The sequence below is a fragment of the Cavia porcellus genome, unplaced genomic scaffold (genome assembly GCF_034190915.1).
Source record: "Cavia porcellus strain 051 isolate PalLab524CR breed Dunkin Hartley unplaced genomic scaffold, mCavPor4.1 scaffold_14, whole genome shotgun sequence".
NCBI lineage: Eukaryota > Metazoa > Chordata > Mammalia > Rodentia > Caviidae > Cavia > Cavia porcellus.
In genome coordinates this window covers 64,307,422-64,330,816 of record NW_026947497.1, presented here as the reverse complement: position 1 = coordinate 64,330,816, position 23,395 = coordinate 64,307,422, and the positions used below count along the sequence as shown (strand labels likewise).

The 23,395-nt window shown below is 37.8% G+C and overlaps 1 protein-coding gene across 1 annotated transcript in view; it reads left to right on the top strand.

Annotated features, from left to right (window-relative positions):
- The window catches only part of Setd2 (SET domain containing 2, histone lysine methyltransferase), a 106,603-nt gene that overhangs the window by 12,726 nt on the left and 70,482 nt on the right, over positions 1 to 23,395 (top strand). Inside the window, exons 2-5 of the mRNA XM_003477037.5 lie at positions 10,213 to 10,228; positions 13,008 to 17,374; positions 20,654 to 20,785; positions 22,701 to 22,829. Of these exons, the coding sequence (XP_003477085.1) occupies positions 10,213 to 10,228; positions 13,008 to 17,374; positions 20,654 to 20,785; positions 22,701 to 22,829 (4,644 nt within the window). The remainder of the gene's footprint in view (positions 1 to 10,212; positions 10,229 to 13,007; positions 17,375 to 20,653; positions 20,786 to 22,700; positions 22,830 to 23,395) is intronic.

Below are 23,395 nucleotides of genomic sequence, written 5' to 3'. Positions count from 1 at the left end.
GCTTGACCTCACAGTGATTCTCCTGCCTCAACCTCCTGAGTGCTAGGATTACAGATGTGCACCACCAGACCAGACACAAAGACTTAACTTTTTAATGATGTTAAGGAATAACATTTAGAAGTTACCATTCATGGACTACTGGATTTCTATATTCTGAACTATTTTTCCTATGGGTCTTAAGAATAATCTTTTTTCTCTTTGAAATAAAATGGATTTCAGAATTAATCTTGATATGCTTATATTAGTTCATTTTATAGTGTTCCTAAGTTCCTAAGTTCCTTCCCTAAGTTGATTCTTTTCTCTGACCTTGTGAATGTATATGCTAGAAGGTTAAAAGCCTGAATATCGTTGAAACAAAAGGTGCACTGCATATTTGATATCTGCCCCTTTCCCTAGCCAAATTTCTTTTCCTCTTTTTTTTTTTTTTTTTTTTTTTCCTTTTTTGGTCTTATTGAGACAGGGTCTCACTATGCAGTTCATGTTGGCACTAAGCTCACTTTATAAGGCTGGTCTCTAATTTGCAATGATCCTTCTGCTTCAGCCTCCCAGATGCTAGGATTACAGGAGTGTGCCACCAAGCCCTGTGGCATACTTTTAAAGAGAAAAATTTTAATTTGATTTGCAGGGTTTTTTTTGGGGGGGGGGGCAGGTTTTGAGACAAGGTCTCTGTATATTCCAGGCAGCTTCTAACTCACTAGGTGTTCTTCATGCTGCAACCTGCTGAGTGCTAGGATTAAAGCTGTGCTCCACAATGGGCTGCTGGCTCAGTTTTGAATGATTGGGTTTGTAATTCAACATTGGCCCTGTTGCTTTTGGGGCTGTGATGTGGCAGCATGGTGGCAAATCGGCTTATCTCAGGATCAGGATGTGAAAGAAAGGAGAAGAGGAGGGGAGATTGGTACTACAGTCTCTATCAAGTACATGTCTCCAGACACACTCCCCAAGCCTCCCACTAGGCCCTGCCTCTTTTTTTTTTTTTTTTTTTTTTTTTGTCTTTCTCCTTTTTATTGGTACCAGGGAGCGAAGACTGCCTGCTTGCAAGGCTTATGCCACTGAGCTAAATCCCCAGCCCCGAGGCCCTGCCTCTTAAAGTCATCACCACCTCCCAGTATTGTCAGTCCTTAATGCACAAGCTTGGTGGTGGCAGCAAGAGAAGGGATTCCAGGTCCAAATTATGGTGTAGCAGTCATTTGAAATGAGAAACTTGTGTGTAACTTTATTAGATGTCTGTAGATTTTTTTTTTTTCTAGTAGAATTGTTGAAGGAATGGGACTATTACTGTAGCCTCAGTTCTGAGTTGAATATTAAGGTGCTCTAATTAGTTATTATCTGATTCAGAAACTTGTACTGATTCTGAAGTAATTTGAAAAGCAGTGCAGTGTTTTATGGTGTAGAGGATAAGAAGGTATAATAAAAGAGTAAAGAACCCTTGAGCTCAAATCATACTTAGAAATTTCCCTATTAACTAATTTTCTTTTCATCTTCATTAAAAGGAAGTTTGAGGAAGGTAAATTGGTCTACGCCAATGAAGTTTCTCAATTTATTTAATCATTTAAAAATTAAATGATTTAGTTAGTTATATGATATGTATGTAAGTCATAAATGAATATATGGCCCAGTGTTGTGATACAGTGTTGCGATATACTGAGTGCTGGGATCCCAGCACTCAGACTGAGGCAGGAGAATTGCTGTGAGTTTGAGGCCAGCCTGGGCTACAAAGTGATCTCAAAGCCAGCCTGTACTGCACAGTGAGACCCTGCCTTAAAAAGGCAAAAAATAAAAGTACATACTGTATTAGGGATTGAGTCAGGGCCTTTGCATTCTAGGCAAGTGCTTTACCACTGAACTACATCTCTAACCTGTTATAGCCTATGCTTACTAAAGTAGGGTTTTTTTTGAAAGTTTTAAGAAGTACAATACTTTGGTTTTTGTAAGAGCTGTGATCTAGATCAGTTGACAAATTGGACCAAATACTGCATATAAGAATGATACTTTAATTTTTAAATGATTAAATAATTGAAACTTTTTATATGTGTGAAAATAGTATGAAATTTGTATTTCTGTGTCCATAGCCATGTTTTTTCACTCAAATTTTGGTGTGGCTGCTTTTGTATAGTGGCAGAGTTGAGCAGTAGTGCGAGAGGCTGCATGGCCTAACGTGTCTACAGCCGTGTTTGGTGGTCTCTTACAGAAAATTTCCTGTATACTTGTTCCCAAGCACTAATGAAAAACCATAACACTAATGAAAAACCATTGAGGATTTGGTTTTCAAAACTGTTTGTTTAGTTTTTAAATGTGTTTAATACTTTCAAGAAAGCCTGACCCATCACAGTTTTATGCTTTTGAGAGTGGCTTGGGAAGAAGCTTGTGGTACCACAGCTTAGCATTAAAATGTTAATAATACTGCTATTTTGGAGTAATTACTTTTGCTTTATATTTCTCTTATTTATTGGAGTTCTGGAAATCAAACCAACACAGGGCCTTGTGCACGTTAGGTAAATGCTCTATTACTGAGATGTACCCTCAACCCCATGCTGCTCTTTTATTATAAACTTAAAGTGGTTAGAGTTTTTGATTTATATCAGCCAAGGAAATAGAATTAAGAAATTGGTTAAAGGGTTTTTGGAAAAAATGAAAAAAAGAAAAAACAACAGAAATAAGCACAGAATAACTACCTACATCAGGACTGGGGAAAATCTCTTAAGGTTACTAGAATTTAGAAGCCTGGAAAAGGGCCCGTGTGGAACCTCAAAGGAAATGTTGGCCAACAGGGCATGTTGTCTGTGGGGGTTTATCCTCAAGGCTGATTTTTTTTATCAGTATTCACTGCCCTTGCCAGAATGAAGTGCATCAGTGGGTCAGTCATACATAGTATCTATGACCAGATTGGGGAACAAATTCCCATTTACTTATCTGCCCTGTAAACCTCCTTAGTGCCTGCTTTTTTTTTTTTTTTGGTGGATTGATGGTTTTCTTTCTCAGTACTGGGGATTGAACCTGGGGCTTTAACATGCCCAGTTACATTCTCTGTCCCACCCCATACCCCTTTTGTTAATTTGCTACATTGTTCAGACTGAGTTTAAATTTGCAGTCTTCCTGTCTCAGTCTTCTAGAATGCTGGGATTATAGGTATGTATCACTGCAACCAGGTTTATCATTCTTTTTGTCTCTCTTTTCTTTTTTTTGGAGGCAAGGACTCATATAGCCCAGGTTGTCCTTAAACTCATTATCCTTCTGCCTCAGCCTCCCAAATGCTGGGATTGTAGGCATGCATGTACCATCATGCGTGGTTTAGCACTTTTTTTTTTTTTTTGTCTTTTTGAAGCAGGGTTTCACTATATAGCTCAGACTAGCTTTGAACTCACTTTGTAACCCAGGCTGACCTCGAACTCACAGCAGTTCTCCTGCTTGAGCCTCCTGAATGCTGGGGTTACAGGTATGTGCTACCATGCCAAATTCTAGCACCTATTCTTAATGCCAAAAAAAGTGGAGGAAGAGAAGAGGAAAGGGAAATAAAAAGAATTAAAACGTGTTATGTAAATGTATCAGCTTTTGATGATGAATGTAATCATTGTGTTACAAACATGTACATAAAGTAATTTAAAAATTGAAAATAAGGAAAGAGGGCTGGGGATTTAGCTCAGTGACATAAGCACCTGCCTTGCAAGCAGGTGGTAGTGAGTTCAATCCCCGGTGCCGATTTTAAAAAAAAAAAAAAAAAAATTAAAAAAAAATTTACATTTCTTGGGCTGGGGATTTAGCTCAGTGGTTGTAAGTGCCTGCCTGGCAAGTGCAAGGTCGTGAGTTCAATCCCCGGTACCTGCCCCCCAAAATATTAGGCGCTTCAGAAAATAAGGAAAGAGATTCAAATGTGGTTGCGCATGCTCGTGATTTCAAATTCAGGAAGTTGAGGCAAGAGGGTCATCGTGAGTTTAAATGCAACTTGGGCTACATAGTGAGTTAAAAGGCCAGCTTGAACTGCAGAGCAAGACTGCCTCAAAATAAAGTGAATGAATGAATGAGATAGAAATTGTACTTTACAGGGCCTTAGTCATCATAGAATGGGTGGGAATTGAAACTACCTTAATAAGTGACATCTTAATAAGTCTAACTACCCTGAAAAATTTCTCAAGCTCTAGGTAAGAAATAATTCCAGTGTATTATTAGTTATTTGGAAAAATAAGAAAGTAATCCCTTTTTATTAAAAGTTTTTGGGTGAACATTGAAGTCTAAGGAGGCCATGTTTTAAAATTAAATCCTATCTTTTGTCAGCCTTAATCTGTGGGTAATGTGAAAGTAAAAGACTGAAGAATTGAACATTGTTAATCAGAAGTAAAATTCTGACATGTAAATTGCTTCTCGGGCTTTTGGCTAAGGTTAAGTGAAATTCTGACATGTGAAAAATGGGATCTATTTGTATATACTTCAATTTAGAATTTTTTTTTTGTCTTTTTCGTTTTTATCAGTACCAGGGATTGAACTCACGACTGCCTGCTTGCAAGGTAGGCGCTTATGCCGCTGAGCTAAATCCCCAGCCCTTAGAATTTTTTTTTGTCTTTTTCTTTTCTATCGGTACTGGGGATTGAACTCATGACCACACACTTGCAAGGCAGGCACTTATGCCACTGAGTTAAATCCCCAGCCCCAATTTAGAAATTTTTTTTTTACTATCAATAGAAAAAAATGTAATTATTGGTTATTGAGGACGTCAGCTCCAAATAGGTTAAATATAGTTTATGCAAGTTCAACTTTAGTGTTTGATGAATATATATGTGATGAAAGATAGCAGGTCGGGGAGGCGCATTCACTTTACTGTAGATTGAAACTTTTTCTCAGTACTGGGATTGAACCCAGTGTCTTCTCATTGAACTATATCCCTTGCCAGTCTGCCTGCCTGTCTTTCTTTCTTTACTTGATTGATTGCTTATTTTTTTTCTTTTGAGACAGTCATTCTATAATTCAGGCCGATACTTCAGCCTGAATACCCAGGCAGAACTTGTGATCTTCCTGCTTCAGCCTCTCTTCAGGGTCTCGCTATGCAGTTCAGGCTAGCCTTGAGCTCACTTTGTAGCCCAGGCTGGTCTTGAACTTGCAACGATCCTCCTGCCTCAGCCTCCCAAGTGCTGGGATTACAGGCATAAGCCGTTACACCTGACTCTTTTGGTCTTTTTTGAGAGAGGGTTTCACTATGCAGTTCAGGCTGGCCTTTCATTGTGTAGCAGTCTGGCCTCAAACTCATGGTGATCCTTCTGCCTCAGCCTCTTGAGTGCTGGGATTACAGGCATGTCCCACCACGCCCGGCTTGTCTTTATTTTTTGAAGTACATACAACTCTCTTGAATGGATCTATCAGAGTTACTGGAAATTCAGGAAATTTATTGATGGAAATTTAGGCTGTTTCTAGTCTTTTACAAGGATACTGATAGGCTTTTCTACTTTATTTTTAGCCTTCTGTTTTTATGAATGAAAATTTTAATTGTGTATTCGGTGTACCATTATTCACAATATCCTCTATTAACATGTTTTATAAAAATAAATACTTGAAGTTTTCCACTAATGGCTCAGCTTGTCTTTGTGTTAGTTGACCTGAAGTATTTTTATACTTCAAATATTAATTGCAGTGAAAAAATGCTAAAATTTTTGACAAAAACTAGAAAGTAAGTGTGAGCTGTTTTTATTATATTCAAGCTTCTGCTTTTCAAGAAAAATGAATTTCATTGCCCTTTGGTGTGTTTTGATTTTGATCTGGTGATAATTTATCATTGCTAGAAGTTTGCAGATTTATTGTATTAGCTGTTACTCAATAGCAGCTCACATATAATTTTTTTTTTTTAAATAACAGAAAGAACTTTCCTGGAAGCATAAAAGAAAAAGATTTTTAATTTTAACACCAATCAGGGAAGTATTGGCTAGCCTCTTGCCTCAGCTTCCCAAATACTGGGCTTATAGGCCTGTGTCATTGTGTCTGACTGGGTTTTATTTTTATTATTTTTACTTTGAAAGGAGGTTTTTTTTTTTTTTTTTTTTTTTGTCTTTTTCCTTTTTATCGGTACTGGGGATCGAACTCACGACTGCCTGCTTGCAAGGCAGGCGCTTATGCCGCTGAGCTAAATCCCCAGCCCCTGAAAGGAGATTTTTAAAGGAGCTAATTTCTGTGCAAAGTGTAACATTATGGAGGTGCTGACTGCCACCTATTTTTGTGTTCCTGTTTAATGTAGTTAAGAAGAGTAGGACTGGAAGGTGTATTTAGATAAAGTATAGGACAGATACAGTTTAAACATTAAACTAGATGAGCTTCTGTGCTGCAGTCTGCTTGTAATGAGCTATTTCCCTCAGGCTCTTAGTGCTGTTGTATTTGTTGCATTGATTACTTGGCAACCATAATGACATAGTCAATGTATGCGAATCTTATTGTCTGAAATAGATTTTAAGTATTTTCAGTCAAAGTTTTATCTCACATCTCCTTCTTTGTCCACACTGGTTTTAGAATATATATATATTTTTTTTGTCTTTTTCATTTTTTATCGGTACCGGGGACCGAACTCATGACCGCCTGCCTGCAAGGCAGGTGCTTATGCCGCTGAGCTAAATCCCCAGCCCCGGTTTTAGAATATTTTAAGATTAAGATGAGAGAGCTGTTATTTCTGTTACTTCAATCCATATTTATATTATCATGGCATCTTTTATTTGTTGTTTTTTGAGACAGAGGTTTGCTGTGTAGTGTTCATGTTGGCTTCCAGTCATAGTGATTCTTTGGCCTCAGCCTCCTCCTGAATGCTGGGATTACAGGTGTGAGCCACCATGCCCAGCTTATCACATTTTTTTTTCCACATTGTTTTCTATAGACTAAATTTCTGTTTCAACTTCTGTGCTAGACTTAAAGCAAATGAGAAGTGGTTTGGGTTTTCTAAGTTCACCAGTGTTAATTCAGGTTAGCTTATGTAGCCCAGAGTGCTTTACCTGACATTTCAAGATCTCTAATAAAAAGTAGTGTGATGCTTGCCTTTATAAACCTAGAATTGCTTTTGGATGAGTGAACCTGTGATTGACTTGAGAATTAATGCTTTTTTCTTTGGTACTGGTAATGGAACCCTGGGCTGGCTAGGCAAGTGTTCCCTTCTTCCCTCACTGCTCTGTGTGTGTCCCTGCTGAAGCTGAAAAGCTATGTACTCCGACAGAGAGGACCATCAGCCCTGAGAGAGGAAAAAGTTTCTCTGGTCAAGAGTGTATGAGTAGCTGTGCTCCTCTGCTAGAACCTCCAGACAAGCTCTCAGATAGCTGGCATTACAGATGTGTGCCACCATAGCTGATGAGGACTGAAAATTAAGTGTTGCCTTTCTGAATGTCATTGAGCAGTCTGCAATGATTGAGTGGTAACTGAAAGATATAGTCAGATGTGTAGTTTTCACATTTGCCCACTCACTTAGGGCCATTAGCTAGGACACTGATTCCTTATCAAAATTGTGACCCATCGAAGAAGGTAACTCAGTTGTTTAGAAAAAGTTTGCAAATATATGTGATCATAGGGTAAGCAGTGAACTTTTGTGATAATAGTCTTAAATTTGGAAGACTTTCTGTGTGGTACATATTTCTGTATCATTGAAGATCTGTAGTTTAACTTCTTTTAGTATATGTGCAGCCAAAGCAAGCACATTTTTTTGTTTTTGTCTTTTTTTGATTAATTTTTTTTCTTTTTTTATTGGTACCGGGGATCGAACTCACCACTGCCCGCTTGCAAGGCAGGTGCTTATGCCGCTGAGCTAAATCCCCAGCCCCTAAGCACATACTTTTTTAAAGTTTCATTTATTCTAACCCCAATCTTAGATATTTTCACATGTATTTGCTGAGGAGCAGGTTAAGGATTTGGAAACCTAAAGTAAGAACAAGACCTAGGGATTTGGAGCATTAAAAGTCTTAAAAAATTGGGGCTGGGGATTTAGCTCAGCGGCATAAGCGCCTGCCTTGCAAGTGTGCGGTCATGAGTTCGATCCCTGGTACCGATAAAAAAATGAAAAAGACCAAAAAAAAAAAAAAAAGTCTTAAAAAAATTATCATTACCATCAATATGACCTGATGTGGTAGCCAGCACTTGGGAAGCTGAAGCAGGAGGATCATTGCAAGTACAAGATTAGCCTGGGCTACAAAGTGAGCTCAAGGCCATGCTGAACTGAATTGTGGAAACCCGTTTCAAAAAACCTCTCCCAAAATAAGTAAGTAGGTAAGTAAGTAAGTAAAAATAAATAAATACAATAAAATAGATTGTGGTACTCAGTTCTTGTGACATACAGCCTACAGAGCAATCAAGTTAAAATACTTGCTTACCTGTCATGACCTTTTGTTACTTCCCTTCCCCAGGTAGATAGTCTCCCAGCATTCCTTGGTGCATATGATATACCAGACTCTTGGTGTTCATTTCCTCCTAGTGTGGATGTGTGGCCCCTTTCAGCTCAGTGAGCTATGTACTGTGATATATGGCACAGATATACTGTGATGTGGAGCATCTTGGATTTAGCAAAATAAATGTTGAATAGTTACTAAGATAATTGAGAACCACTGATTTGTAAGATAAAAGGATTCTGTTTAATGAAAAAGTTAATCTGTGGACCTGGCCACTCCTCCTTATTCTACTTGATTATACTCAGGCAGTATAGAACTTTTAAAGACAGATCCTTGCCTATGTAGCAGGTGGCTTTGGACTCGCTATCTAGTTCATGCTGGCCTTGACCTCTGGAATCATTCTGCCTCAGCCACCCAAGTGCTTCCAGGATTAAGGTTTGTGCCACCATGCCCAGCTAAATATTGAACTGTTTTAAAAATATAGTATATGTATGCATGTATCAATATGCCATTACCTGGGACCTCCCCCTTTCAGTCAAAATTCATCCTTCTGGGCTAGGATATAACTCAGCAGCATAGCGCCTGCCTGGCAAGTGTGACGTGAGTTCTATTCCTGTACCAAAACAAAACGCCTAATCTAGCTAGGTTTTGGTGGCATAGTCTTGTGTGTTTCCAGCATCTCAGGAGGCTGAGGCAGGAAAATTACAAGTTTGAAGACAGCTGAGCAATTTAGTGAGCCTGTTTGTTTGGTTTTTGTTTTTTGAGCCAAGGCCTTATTATATGCTCCAGGTTGGTCTTGAACCTGCTGTGTGGCTAAGGCTAGCCTTGAAGTTGTAATCCTCCTGCTTCAGCCTTTGGAGTGCTGAGACTGCAGGTTTGTGTTACCTTGGGTCATTTTGAAATAAAAAATGAGAATCCAGTTTAATGGGAGAGCATCTCTGGGTTCAGTTCTCACTATTGCAAAACAAGCAAACAAAGAAGCAGAGCACCCCTAATCCTCTCTTGAGGAAAGATTTTTTATATTTCAGCCTTCCCACTAAATGAGTTGTCTTATTGTTGAGTCTATTGTTTTATCAAATAGAACACCAGAACATGATACTTCATTGCTACACTATATTTCTAGCTTTGTAATTTGTTCTAGTCTGTTTTGTAAATTAAAGGAAACTAACTTTCTTTTCTTTGTTTTTTCTTTTTTTTGAGACAGGGTCTTGCTTGCTCTGCCCCTGTGTAAGACAGGCCAGTTCAGACTGGCTTTGAACTCATTGTATACCCCAGGCTGACCTTGCAGTTTTGATTTTCCTACTTCAGCCTCTAGTGCTGGGTCACAGATGTGTGTCATCACACCTGGCTAGACGTTTTCTTTTTCTTCTTCTTTTTTTTTTTTTGTCTTTTTCGTTTTTATTGGTATCAGGGATCGAACTCACGACTGCCTGCTTGCAAGGCAGGCGCTTATGTCGCTGAGCTAAATTCCCAGCCCTAGACGTTTTCTTAAGAGCAGGAAATCTTTCTTTCTTTCTCTTTTGGTGTTTTTTTTCTTTTTTTGGAGACAGGGTCTCACTATGCATTTAGGGTGGCATTGAGCTCACTTTGTAACCTAGGCTGGTCTCCAACTCTCAGTGATCCTCCTGCCTCAGCCTCCCAAGTGCTGGGATTACAGGTGTGTACCACCATGCCCGTGGCTAAGAGCAGGAAATCTTTCTTATTTACCTCTGATCTCTGTAACTGAGCCAATGAAATGGATATTTCAGATAGAATATAAATATAGGTACTAAGTTGATTTTTTTTTTTTTTATTTAACAGCCTTCATTTCAATCAGTTTTAAGTATAATTTCTTTTTTTTTTTCTTTTGCATGCTTTCTTGGCTGGATGGAAATAGAGAAGAAGAAAATGAGGTAAGTGTAATTTAACTAGTTATTCAATGATTATGGGATTGACCCCTGTATTTTAGACACTGGGTAAAAGCTGAAAACATTTAAAGTTACAGCTATCATTTTGAATGTGAAATGAAGTAGTACTTTTTTTCTTGATTTTGTTTTTGGAGTTACAGCACCTCATTTCCGTGAGTGATGTTATATTATACATGCAGTTCTTCCCTTTCTCCCTCCCTGTGTCCCTTCCTGCATGGTACTGGGGATTAAACCTAGGGCCAGTGTGTGGGATTACATCCCTAGCCCAGTTTTTATGTTTTATTTTGAGACAGTCTTGCTAAATTGTGAAGCCATCACAGACTATGCTCGAAGTTGCCTTCTTCCTGGTCTGTCTTCCTAGAGTGCTGGGATTTGTGGGTGTGGGCCACTATGCTTAGCTAAGAAAATTTTTTTAAACACTTAGGGCTTAAAGAATTCTACAAAAGGTTTATGAAAGTAGTTCTGGACAGATTTTATACGTGTTTTTTTATACGAGTACCAGGGATGGAACTCACAACCTAGCACTTGCTAGGCAGGCACTTATGCTGCTGAGCTAAATCCCTGGCCTAACGTTTTTATCAATAGAGCTTCCTTTTAAAATTTATTTTGGGGCCCGGGGATTAAGCTCAGCATAGTGTAAGCACTTGCCTGGTAAGCATAAGGTTGTCAGTTGATCCTCCGTACCAAAATAAATAAGTAAATAAGTAAATAAATAAATTTTATTTTGAAAAGTAGATTCTATTTCTTAAAAGTATTTGAAAACTGTTAGTATGTGCTAATGTATGTGAAAGCATTTCCCTATTTGAATAGTTTATAATTTTGAAAACTGATTGCAGATTTCATTATATTGAAGGAAAAAATTACTCTTAAATAGCCAAAGTGATTAGTGATTATCTGTTAGAAAAAAAGTTTTGGATGGCAGGTATATCATCTTTAATTTAGTCTTGAGTTTGTTGCTTTGGATGTTTCTTTCTTTCTTTTCTTTTTCTTTTTTTTTTAATTTTCTCTATGACCTGTGTCAGTGTTGGCAAACCTTTTAGAGCTTTCAGTGATATAAAACCTACTGTGGCACTCATGCCACAGGTTCACCACCATTGACTTATGCCTTTAACTTCTAATTTGTACCATTTTCTTTGGTGGTTTGGTAAGTATTGGAGAAGCATCACTGTCTGATTGTTCATGTAGTAGTATCAGACTCTAAATTGGCATTACCCAGGTATATGTGGCTGTTGTAGTTAGGGGTTGTGCAGAGAACAATTAGAATCAGGACATGGAGTTTATAATATTGTTTTATGACGACCTCCCAGAGTTATCACAAGATACTGCAGGAAATCTGTCCACAACACCAAAGACAGAATATTTAGTCAAGGGCTTAAATCCCACAACAACGTCCCACATAAGTCCAGATGAAAACCCAGAGCTCATGGTAGTGCCTCCCACGAGTCCAGCTGGAGGTCCAGAGCCCACAAGAAGGACTCATGCCAGTCTCTTTTTATGGATCTGTGCTGGGAAGGCCCAAAGGTCAGCGGTGGAAGCCAGAAAGTCCATGCCAGTGGGGTGAAGGAGCTGTGCAGGTGGGATGAGGATTCTACACTGGAACCAAGAAGCCACACTTACAACAAAGACCAAGGCTGTCCTGAAAAGCACCACAGCCATCCTCAGCGATACAGAGGTCCCGAGCTCCTCTGACGATAAGTGCAGTCGAGTGCATGCCAGGAAGCCAGTGTGATGAGACCAAGTGGCGAACAAGCGGCACATGTCTTCCTCTCCGGAGCCAGGAAGCAATGCTCGATGTGAGAACCAGAGCTTCTCCAGGAGAACCAAAGGCTCAAACAGCAACTTGTAGGAGAACCTACAATACCTCAACGCCTCAGTGCAGTAGCTTCTCCTTCTCCATGTCTCTATTTATGCTGGCAACTTTCCTCAAGTCAAACATCTATGCTCAGTGCCATGCTGATGTAATCTGGCTGGCATTAAGTTGATTACCAGTTTTTAATCCATAACAGTGGCCCAGGCAGAGACAGGACAGTGTGCTCTAGGCAAATGATTCCCAAAAGGCAGAGTACCTGGTTTTCATTTTCTGTAAAATGAGATCGGAGGCTGCTCTGTACCAGAGGTTTCCCTGGAAAACTTTTTATAGTTGCTTATGGTATTTGTCATCTCTCTCCCCCCTTTCTAGGAAAATAAAATGAAATTCCCAAAACAACTGTTCTTGCTTAATTTTAGAACTACTGAATTAACCCTCTAGATTAATTATGGGCTATGGATCTGTGTTTTTATGATACACTCAGTTGTTTGTATGTAATGCCAGGATACCATCGGTTTTGTTGATGTCTGTTGGACAGACTATCTTGTGTACTAAGATACTAGCTACTGCCCTTTATATATATATCTGTCTTTGTATACATACCAGGTCTAAAAAATTTTTTGAAAAGTATTACCTGAAAAAAGTGACAGAACAGATGAAGTTTTTTGTGTAAGCAAAACAAGAATAAGAAAATGTTGGAATTGTTGAAACTAGAAGTGTATATTTAGTGGTGTATTCTGTTGTTCTGTACACTGTTGAATATGTTTGAAAATTTCCATAATAGTTGAAAAAAATCTGCAGCGTAGTAAAATTCATCAGTTGTTACCAAAAATTTTTTTTTCAGAGTTAGAAAATACTTTTTTTCTGACCCATAATCATTTTAAACTGTGATGGTGGCCATTTGAAAGTACTACTGTTTTCTCGAATTGATAATTTGTTTGTTTCATTTATTTCTAGGCAAAGATTGAAAGTGTACAGAAAACAAGTTTCATCAAAGGACCAATGTTCAAAGGTGTTGCTTCCAGTCGATTTTTGCCCAAAGGCACCAAAACAAAAGTTAATTTGGAGGAACAAGGACGACAAAAGGTGTCATTCAGCTTCAGCCTTACGAAAAAAACTTTGCCGAATAGATTTCTCTCTGTACTTGGCAATGAAAAACAGAATGATACGCCAAACTCCCCTGCTTTATCTCAAGTAGACTCAACTCCTAAAATTAAAGTGGACGTTGGTGATACCTTAGCTACTATAGAAGAATCTTCACCACCAAAATCAAGAGTGGAATTGGGCAAAATTCATTTCAAAAAACATCTGCTTCATGTAACATCCAGGCCACTGCTGTCTACTACCTCAGCAGTAGCATCTCCATCTCCTCCCACAGTACAGATACCAGCAGTCATAGCAGAATCAACAACTGTGGACTCACCACCTTCATCTCCACCTCCACCACCTCCACCTCCACCTCCACCTCCCCAAGCCACAGCACCCTCATCACCAGCACCAGTAACAGAGCCAGTGTCCTCACCACACATACCAGTAACAGCTCTAACGACAGCACCAGTATCCTTACCAGTAGATGTAGCAGTTAGAACTCTGAAAGAACCACCAGTTACACTTGTACAAGAGTCTTTAGAAGCAGATACTAAGCAGGACATTATATCTAACAGTTCAGAAGAACACATAATTCAAAATCTGAATGATCAAGCAGATATTCCCTCACAAAAAGAAGATTCCCATATTGGGAAAGAAGAACTTCCAGATAGTTCTAAGATTAGTCTGAGCTCTAAAAAATCAGGTTCTAGAAAGAAATATTCACAATTCGAAGGTACATTTCTTGGCTCAGAATCTGATGAAGATTCTGTACGGACTTCTTCCAGTCAAAGATCACATGATTTAAAAATTTCAGCAAGCACTGAAAAGGAAAGAGATATAAAAAAGAGTTCAGCACCTTTAAAAAGTGAAGATTTAGGGAAATCTTCAAGATCTAAAACAGAAAGAGATGATAAGTATTTTAGCTACTCAAAACTTGAAAGAGATACTCGGTATGTATCTTCCCGATGTAGGTCAGAAAGAGAGCGAAGGCGGAGCAGATCTCGTTCCAGATCTGACAGAGGGTCTAGAGCTAGTTTATCCTATTCCCGATCAGAACGATCTCATTATTATGACTCTGATCGACGCTACCATAGGAGTTCCCCTTATCGAGAGAGGACACGCTATTCTCGGCCATATACAGATAACAGGGGACGAGAGAGTTCTGACTCTGAAGATGAATATAAGAAGACATACTCAAGGCGCACCTCATCTCATTCCTCCTCTTACAGAGACCTGAGAACATCATCCTATTCTAAATCTGATCGGGATTGCAAGGCTGAGACCTCCTACTTAGAGATAGAGAGAAGAGGAAAGTATTCTTCCAAACTAGAGAGAGACTCCAAAAGGACTTCAGAAAATGAAGCAATTAAAAGATGTTGTTCTCCTCCTAGTGACCTGGGATTCCGATGGGGTTCCTCATATTCCAAGCACGATTATAGTGTTTCCCGTTACAAGCCTGCCCTTTCAAAGTCTATGTCCAAGTCTGACAAATTTAAAAATTCTTTCTGTTGTACAGAATTAAATGAGGAAAGCAAACAGTCTCATTCTTTTAGTTTACAGACTCCTTGTTCAAAAGGTAGTGAATTAAGAACAGTTAGTAAAATTCCTGAAAGAGAAAAGACTAGGTCTCCATCTCCATCAAATCAGTTAAATGATTCACCTACTTTTAAAAAGTTAGATGAGTCACCTATTTTTAAGTCAGAATTTATAGGACATGATAGCCATGATAGTATTAAAGAATTGGACTCTAAAGTGAAGAATGATAAATTAAGAAACTTTTGTCCCATTGAATTAAATATAAACGGATCTCCTGGGGCAGAATCTGATATGACATTTTGCACTTCTAAAACTGATACTGTTTTGATGACATCTGATGATAGCGTGACTGGATCAGAGGTATCTCCTTTGGTCAAAGTATGTATGTCTTCATCAAATGGATTTCAGAATATTAGTAGGTGTAAGGAAAAAGACTTGGAGGACACTTGCATGCAGCATAATAAGTCACAAAGTCCTTTTAAAGAAGCAGAACCTCTGGTGTTAACACGCAATAATAGCATCACGTCTTTGCCAGTTACGACTACAGATTATTCCAAAACAGTAGTAAAAGAACAAGTCGATAAGAGAGTTTCTGGCTGCAAAACCAAAGATTCAGATAGGTATTGTACTGCAAATGAAAGTAACTCTTCTTTGTGTTATTCCGAAGCTGAAAATACTGAGCTTTCTGTTAAAAAGATTTCTTCAAATAGCTTTATGAATGTACATTTGGAATCAAAAACAGTTGTATGTGACAAGAGAAATCTGACAGATCAGCACTCAAAATTTACCTGTGGAGGATATAGACAGAGTGTTGGTGGCACTAATTCAGCTTCTGTTAATCATTTGGATGATTTATATGAACCTATTGGGAGTTCAGATATTGCTTCATCTCTTCAGAGTCTTCCAGCAGGAATAAAAGTGGACAATTTGACTCTCTTGCAATGTGGTGAGAACACATCTCTAGGTCTGGATGGAGCACTAAAGAGTAAAAAAAGCACAGAAGTTTTAAAGAATGCACGGAAAGAAAAAATACTAGATGTCGATAGTGGTTTTCCTGAATCAGGAAAGGCATTTGCTTCTTGGGAGAACAGGCCTAATAATGCACTGTCTGGGAAATGTTTGCAAGAGGCTCAGGAAGAAGGGGATTCTATACTACATGATAGAAGAGGAAGACCAGAAATCTCTTTAGATGAAGAAGAAAGAAGGGGGCATGCACATACATCTGATGACTCAGAAGTTGTACTTTCTTCTTGTGATTTGAATTTAACTATGGAAGACAGTGATGGTATAACTTACACCTTAAAATGTGATAGTAGTGGTCATGCCCCTGAAATTGTGTCTACCGTCCATGAAGATTATTCTAGTTCTTCTGAAAGTTCAAGTGATGAAAGTGATTCAGAAGATACAGATTCTGATGACAGCAGTATTCCAAGAAATCGTCTCCAATCTGTTGTGGTTGTGCCAAAGAATTCTACTTTGCCTATGGAAGAAACAAGCCCATGTTCTTCTCGGAGCAGTCAGAGTTACAAACATTATTCTGACCACTGGGAAGATGAGAGATTAGAATCAAGGAGATATTCATACGAGGAAAAATGTGAGAATATAGCAAATAAAGGCTGCCTGCACGCTGAAAAGTTCTTTCATAAAGGTACAGAGAAGAATCTAGAAATTTCTTTTATGCAACCCAGCAGAAAACAAGTAGATAACCACCTGCCTGAAATTACCTATTCTCAGAATGATGGTGTTGATAGCACAAGTCATTCAGATGTGAAATCTGACCACCTGGGTCACTCAAGTACAGAAGAAATAATAAAAGCCAAAACATTCTCTAGGCAACAAGAAGAGCTACCAGTTTATTCTGATGATTTTGAAGATACCCCAAGTAAGTCTCGGCAACAGACCACTTTTCCTAACAGACCAGATAGCAGACATGGAAAAACGGAATTGAATTTTTCTTCTTGTGATATCTCCCACATAGATGGCTTACACTCATCAGAAGAGCACAGAAACCTAGGGTGGGACTTTTCTCAACAAGAAAAGCCAACTACCACATATCAGCAACCTGATAGCAGCTATGGAGCCTGTGGTACACATAAGTATCAGCAAAATGCAGAACAGTATGGTGGGCACTGTAACTACTGGCAAGGCAATGGCTACTGGGATCCAAGATCAGCAGGTAGACCTCCTGGATCTGGGGTCACTTATGACCGAATTCAAGGGCAGGTTCCAGATTCTCTAACAGATGATCGTGAAGAGGAAGAGAATTGGGATCAACAGGGTGAATCTTACTTTGTAAGTCAGTCTAATAAATTCCTTCTGTCCTTTCAGAAGGACAAGGAGTCAGTGCAAGCACCTGAAATAAGCAGCAATTCCGTTAGAGACTCTGTAGCAGTAAATGAAAGAAAAGATTTTTCAAAAAACCTGGAAAAAAGTGATATCAAAGATCGAGGGCCTCCTAAAAAACGGAGGCAGGAATTGGAGAGTGATTCTGAAAGTGATGGTGACCTTCAGGACAGAAAGAAAGTTCGAGTGGATGTAGAGCAGGGAGAGACATCAGTGGTCCCAGGGTCTGAGCTGATTGGACCTTCCTGTGTCATGGATGACTTCAGGGATCCACAGCGATGGAAGGAATATGCCAAGCAGGGGAAGATGCCTTGTTATTTTGATCTTATTGAAGAAAATGTTTATTTAACAGAAAGGTGAGCCTAATTTGTGTTAGACACATTTCAGCTTTCTTTTTTAAAAAGTTAGCTTTTCAATACTTCAGACTAAAATAGAATTGTGTATAAAATGTAATCTATAAAAGTATTATTGACTATTCGGATTTCATAGTTTTGTTTTTTGTTTTTTTTGGTCTTTCTGACACAGGGTGTCACTGCAGTTCATACTAGCCTTGGGGTTCACTTTGTAGCTCAGGCTTGTCTCAAATTTTAAACGATCCTCTTGCCTAAGCCTCCTAAGTACTGAGATTATAGGAGTGTGCTGTCACATCCAGCTGTAATAAGATTTTTTTTCCAGAATTTTTTATTAGGGCTGGGGATTTAGCTCAGTGGCATAAGCGCCTGCCTTGCAAGCAGGCAGTCGTGAGTTCGATCCCTGGAACCGATAAAAAAGAAAAAGACAAAAAAAAAAGCCAGAATTTTTTATTCACTTCCCAGGAATGAGAATGTTTAATTTTTTTGCCTCTCATTCTTTGATTCTGAAAGTATCATTTAGTCTGGCTCCGTGTTTCTGTAGTTCTTTTTTAATGTAAAAATATGATCTAAAAGGAAATTAAACTCTAGTAAGATAACTTGCTCTTACTGAAGGAAGAATGGTTATGTTGGATTTTTTTACTTTTTCCAAAATATGCACAATGAATTATCTTTAATAAAGATACTTTAATAAAGCAGGAATGTGTACTTTAATAAAGCAGGAATTAGATTACAAAAGCATTTGCCAGTTATTTTAATGTATTCTTAATAGGTTAAATTTGGTAACAGTGTAACATTTTAGAAATGGTAAAATGATTATCAGATATCTCTGAAGGAAGATGTGAAAGTAAGGATGATGTAAACAGTCTTTTAGAGCAGAGCTTCTCAATTTATAAAACAAACTTGGGCCCCTTAGTAATCTTATTTTCTCTACATAAATGTATACTTACTGATCTATGTGTATATGTACTATGTATGTATGTACTTTTCTACCTACCCATTTCCTCCTCATAGAAAATTTCCTCCAACTTGAGGATCAACCTATCATTCTTTTAAACATATTTAAAATTTTGTTAAAGAAATTTTCTACCATGTAGATAATATAAAATATTTCATGTACAGTTAGGTCCCACCAAAAGTTTTTTTTTCTGTTAAATTTTCTTTTTTTATGTTGTAGTGAGTCTATTACAACTATGTTCATGTACACCTGGTTGTAAATTAGGTTTCAGCTGAAAATATTTGATATCTCAGCAAGTGTCTTTTATGAGTTGTCTGAGTAGGTTCATGGAATTTAGAGGGTCTTTGTAAAAGAATGCAAAGTGTTATGTGCTAGCTAGACATTTAGGAGCTGCTGAATATAATGAAAAAATTAGTCATATGTCTAGTGGAAACAACCACAATATTCCTTAGCTGCTTTATAAAATGAGCTAGAATAGAACAAGTGTTGAAGAGCACAGCAAATTAGAGGTAGGAAATTATGATAACTACCTATGAAAAACAGCTGTGTTCTTTACTGCCTATGATGAGGCGGTAAAGGCAAAGAGTTTAAAAACAGCCTGAACTACATAGTGAAATCCTGTCTCAAAAAACAGTGAGCTATAGTTTCCTAATTGCAAGCAGATCTTTTTTTGACAATCCTTAATTTATTTTCTTTCTTTCTTTCTTTTTTAGTATCTTAGTACCAGGAATCAAACTCAAGACCTTGCACTTGCCAGGCAGGTGCTGTGCCACTTGGCTATATCCCTGGCCCTCATTCTTGATTTTCTTTTAAAAATTTTGACCAGTTATCCTAGCACTCAGGAGGTTGAGGTAGAAGAGTTGTTGAGAGTTTGGGGCCAGCTTGGGCTACATAGTGATTTTAATGACAGCCTATGCTACATAATGAGCTCCTGTCTCAAAAAATAAAAAAGAAAAAGACTACAACAAAAAGGCCAGTAATCACATTTTCACTTTTATAATCACTGCCATACGTTTTTATGATGCTAAACAAATTTGAACAGTTTTCTTTCACCTTCAGAATGTCTGTATTGAGAAAGTTTTGCTCTAAATTATTTCATTATTCTTTTAAATTTTTATTCATTCGAGATGAAGTCTTGCTTGTTCTGTTGCCTGTACTGACCCTGAACTCCTGGGCTTTAGTGCTTCTCCTGCTTTAGCCTCCCAAATAGTTTAGATTATAGGTACTCTGCTCTGATTGTTCTGTAATCATACTTTGTTTGAAAACAATCATTGGTTTCTTTTAAACAGATTTGTGTAAGTATGACATAAATCCATAGTACTACTGGATTCAGATTTAGTTGAGTCAAACTCCTAAAGATCTTAGTTAAAAATTTAGCTTTGTACTTAAATAATTGTTTGTTCTCCATGAGGTCATTTTTCTGTTTTTTTTTTTCGTACTGGGGATTGCATCCAGAGCCTTTGCGCTGAACTGCACTTCCAACTTCCCATGCCCTCACCCTTTATTTTCAGACAGGATCTGCTGAGTTGCCTAGGCTGGACTCAAACTTGTGATCCTCCATCATTAGCCTCCTAGAGTGTTGGGGGCCACCGTACCCAGCTAGAGATCTGACTCCTAAATTGTAACCACCTATGTCATTATTTGAAACTCAATGAATTCCAATTTTTCCTGAGCTCAATGTGACTTTTAATACTTGAAACTGCCCAGAATGTGGGCTTAGCTGAGGAGAACTAGGAGAAAAGGGGTACATTGTAGAAAGATATGTTTGAACTCATTCTGTCCTCCCATCTGCTAAGGTTAGGGTTGCATTTGTTATTTTTTTCACAGTGTAGTTCTTGAGTTTTTAGTCTTTTTTTTTGTCTTTTTCTTTTTTATCAGTACCGGAGATCGAACTTGCGACTGCCTGCTTGCAAGGCAGGCGCTTATGCCGCTGAGCTAAATCCCCAGCCACAGAGTTTTTAGTCTTATGGCTACTGGTAATTAGATGTTTTCTTGCTTTTGAATGATGTGCGAGAACTATTACATGTAAAATTAGTGTGCGTTATATCTCATTAAGTTTATATGTATTAAATAATGTTCAATATTATAACAACTTATATAGTGTTAAATGTTTATTAATGTTAGATAATCTCATTACTGTCTCATAAATGCATATGTATATTAGCTCCAGGAGATTTATTAAACAATTTTTTTTTTACACTTTTTTCTTTTTTATTGGTACCGGGGATCGAACTCACGACTGCCTGCTTGCAAGGCAGGTGCTTATGGCGCTGAGCTAAATCCCCAGCCCCTTATTTAACAATTTTTAATGAAATTTTACTGAATAGAAAGAAGAATAAATCCCACCGGGACATTAAGCGAATGCAGTGTGAGTGTACGCCTCTTTCCAAAGATGAGAGGGCTCAAGGTGAAGTAGCATGTGGAGAAGATTGTCTTAATCGTCTCCTAATGATTGAGTGGTAAGTAAATGAGAAAGCTCTGTTTTTAATGAACATGTCTATTAAATGTTAATATTAACAATTATGAGCAAATAAAACTGAACCTTTTTCCTACTTATGGATCAGTTTTTATGAGCAATAAAATCTCTAGTGTATAATGGAAAGCATTAAAAAAGAGATAAATCTCCCGTGTTATACATTGTATCATAGTACCTCATATATTTTAAGTGTTTTATACAGTTTTGTTACTAATACTAATATAGTAAAACTTAATTTTTTTTTTTTTTTTTTTTTTGGTCTTTTTGAGACAGGGTCTAACTATCCAGTTCAGGTTGGCCTTGACCTCACTTTGTAGCCTAGACTGGTCTCTAACTTGCAATGACCCACCTTCTCATGCCTCCCAAGTGCTGGGATGATAGACATATGCCACCATTCCCTGCTAATAAAACTAATTTTTATTCATTCTCCATATTTTCTCTTGTGTGTAGGAAGTAAATGCTGGTATTTAGCTTTCACTATATAATGAGACAAAATTCTTAACATGTCAAAAATGTGTAAAGAAGAAATGTCTTCATCTCCCAATATGTACTTTCTTGAAATCCCTATATGTACTTTCTTGAATTTGCTAATCAAATCTGATCAGAGCTATACATACCTACTATATTTTTTATTTTATTTTATATTTTACATTTTTTTGGAGAAACGATCTCACTATGCAGTTTAGGCTGGCCTTGGACTCATTTTGTAGCCCAGCCTGGTTTCAAACTTGCAGTGATTCCTTCTGCCTTAGCCTCCCGAGTGCTGAGATTATAGGTATGCGCCACTGCGCCCAGTGTAAATTTTTTATTTTTATTTTGTTTTTTTATTTTTATTTTTTGAGGCAGGGTTTCATTATGCAGTTCAAGCTGTCCTTGAACTCACTTATGCAGCCCTAGGCTGGAAATCCCTCCCAGTACTGGGATTACAGGTGTGCACACCACAACCAGCTTAATTTTTTTTTTTTTTTTTTTTTTGTACCAGGGATAGAACTCACTACCTCGAGCTTGCCAGGCAGGCACTTTTGCCACTGAACTAAATCCCTGGCCCTAAAACATTTCTTTTTGGTGGGGAGTATTGGGGATTGAACTCATGATCTTGTGTTTGCCACACAGGTACTTATACTGCTGAGCTAAAGCCCCGGGCCTAAACTTTACATGAGTGTTGGGGTTTTTTTTTGGTTTTGTACCCAGGATTGAACTTGTGACCTTGTGCTTGCCAGGCACACCACTGAGCTAAAGCCCCAGCCCTCAGCTTATATTTTTTAAATGGTAAACATCTTCAAATTAAAAAGGTTTGCTAAGGGTTAAGGAAGTAACTCACTAGTAGAGTATTTGTCTAGAGTGTGGAAGGCCCTGGGTTCAACTCCCAGTAATGTGCCAAAACAAAGTTTGATAAATTTTTTTTAACCAATCTGACCAATGAAAAGTTTGTGTTTCTAATATGGAAAAAATGTTAAGGTGATAGTGTAGGTACTTTATTTTAAATGTAAGTGAAGATCCCCTCCCCCCCTCAGTTTTTGTGTCTAGTTCATATTATAGTTAGAGAAACAAAATAGACATATCTCAAAAAGTAAAAAAGAAAACGTTTTTCTTACACCTTTATTCAAAATATAGAGACAACAGTACAGCTGTTAAGCGGAGATAGCACTGTTCTAAATTGATAATGCTGCCCTAGTTTCTACTTTGTTCTAGGTTTCCTTGCCAGTTGTGCTAAACAGACCTGAAATGTAGAATTTATGTAATTTCCATATTTGAGCTTTTAATATTTCTCTGTTGCCTTCAGAATTAGGTTCAAATTTAGCCTGTATTCAGAGCCCTTCATAGTATGTCATTAACTTGCCTCCATTTCTAGCGGTATACCTGTCTTATCAGTTACCATCACTTATGTCTTATTTCAGTTCTTCTCGATGTCCAAATGGGGATTATTGTTCCAATAGACGCTTTCAGAGAAAGCAGCATGCAGATGTGGAAGTTATACTTACAGAAAAGAAAGGTTGGGGTTTAAGAGCTGCCAAGGATCTTCCTTCGTAAGTTATGTTTCAATCACCTTATTAAAAGTTGTTGATAGTGCTCACTTAGGCAGCACATAAGCTAAAAAAAAACTTGATAAACTTGGTTAGATGTCTTGTTGGGAAGATGATTTCCCTGTTACACTGACATTAAATGCTGATTACTATGCGGAATGGTCATTTGGTAACTTTTTTTTAATTGACTTCTCAAATTAATAAAGAATCCTTTTCTATACCAGGAAAGCATTTTGTCACTTATGACATTTGGACAAGGCAGATACCTAGGTAAAGTTACATTTTCTGTCATTGCAGGCCATGCTAGCTGCTATAGATCCCCAGAACTGTGAAGTTCTATAAAAAAGGAGTTAGCACAAAATCTATTAGTAAATCATAAAATTGAGTTGGGATAAGAGTAGAAGAGATTACCTGATACGTACAGTGTAAAAGATGAAAACAAATGGCAAATACACAATAAGCATTTGTTGATAGAAACAGGTTCTCCAACTCATGCAACTTTTAAATGTAATGAAAGGTTCACTGTATTTTCCAGTTTTAAACATCTAGTTTTGTAATCTACAGCATGT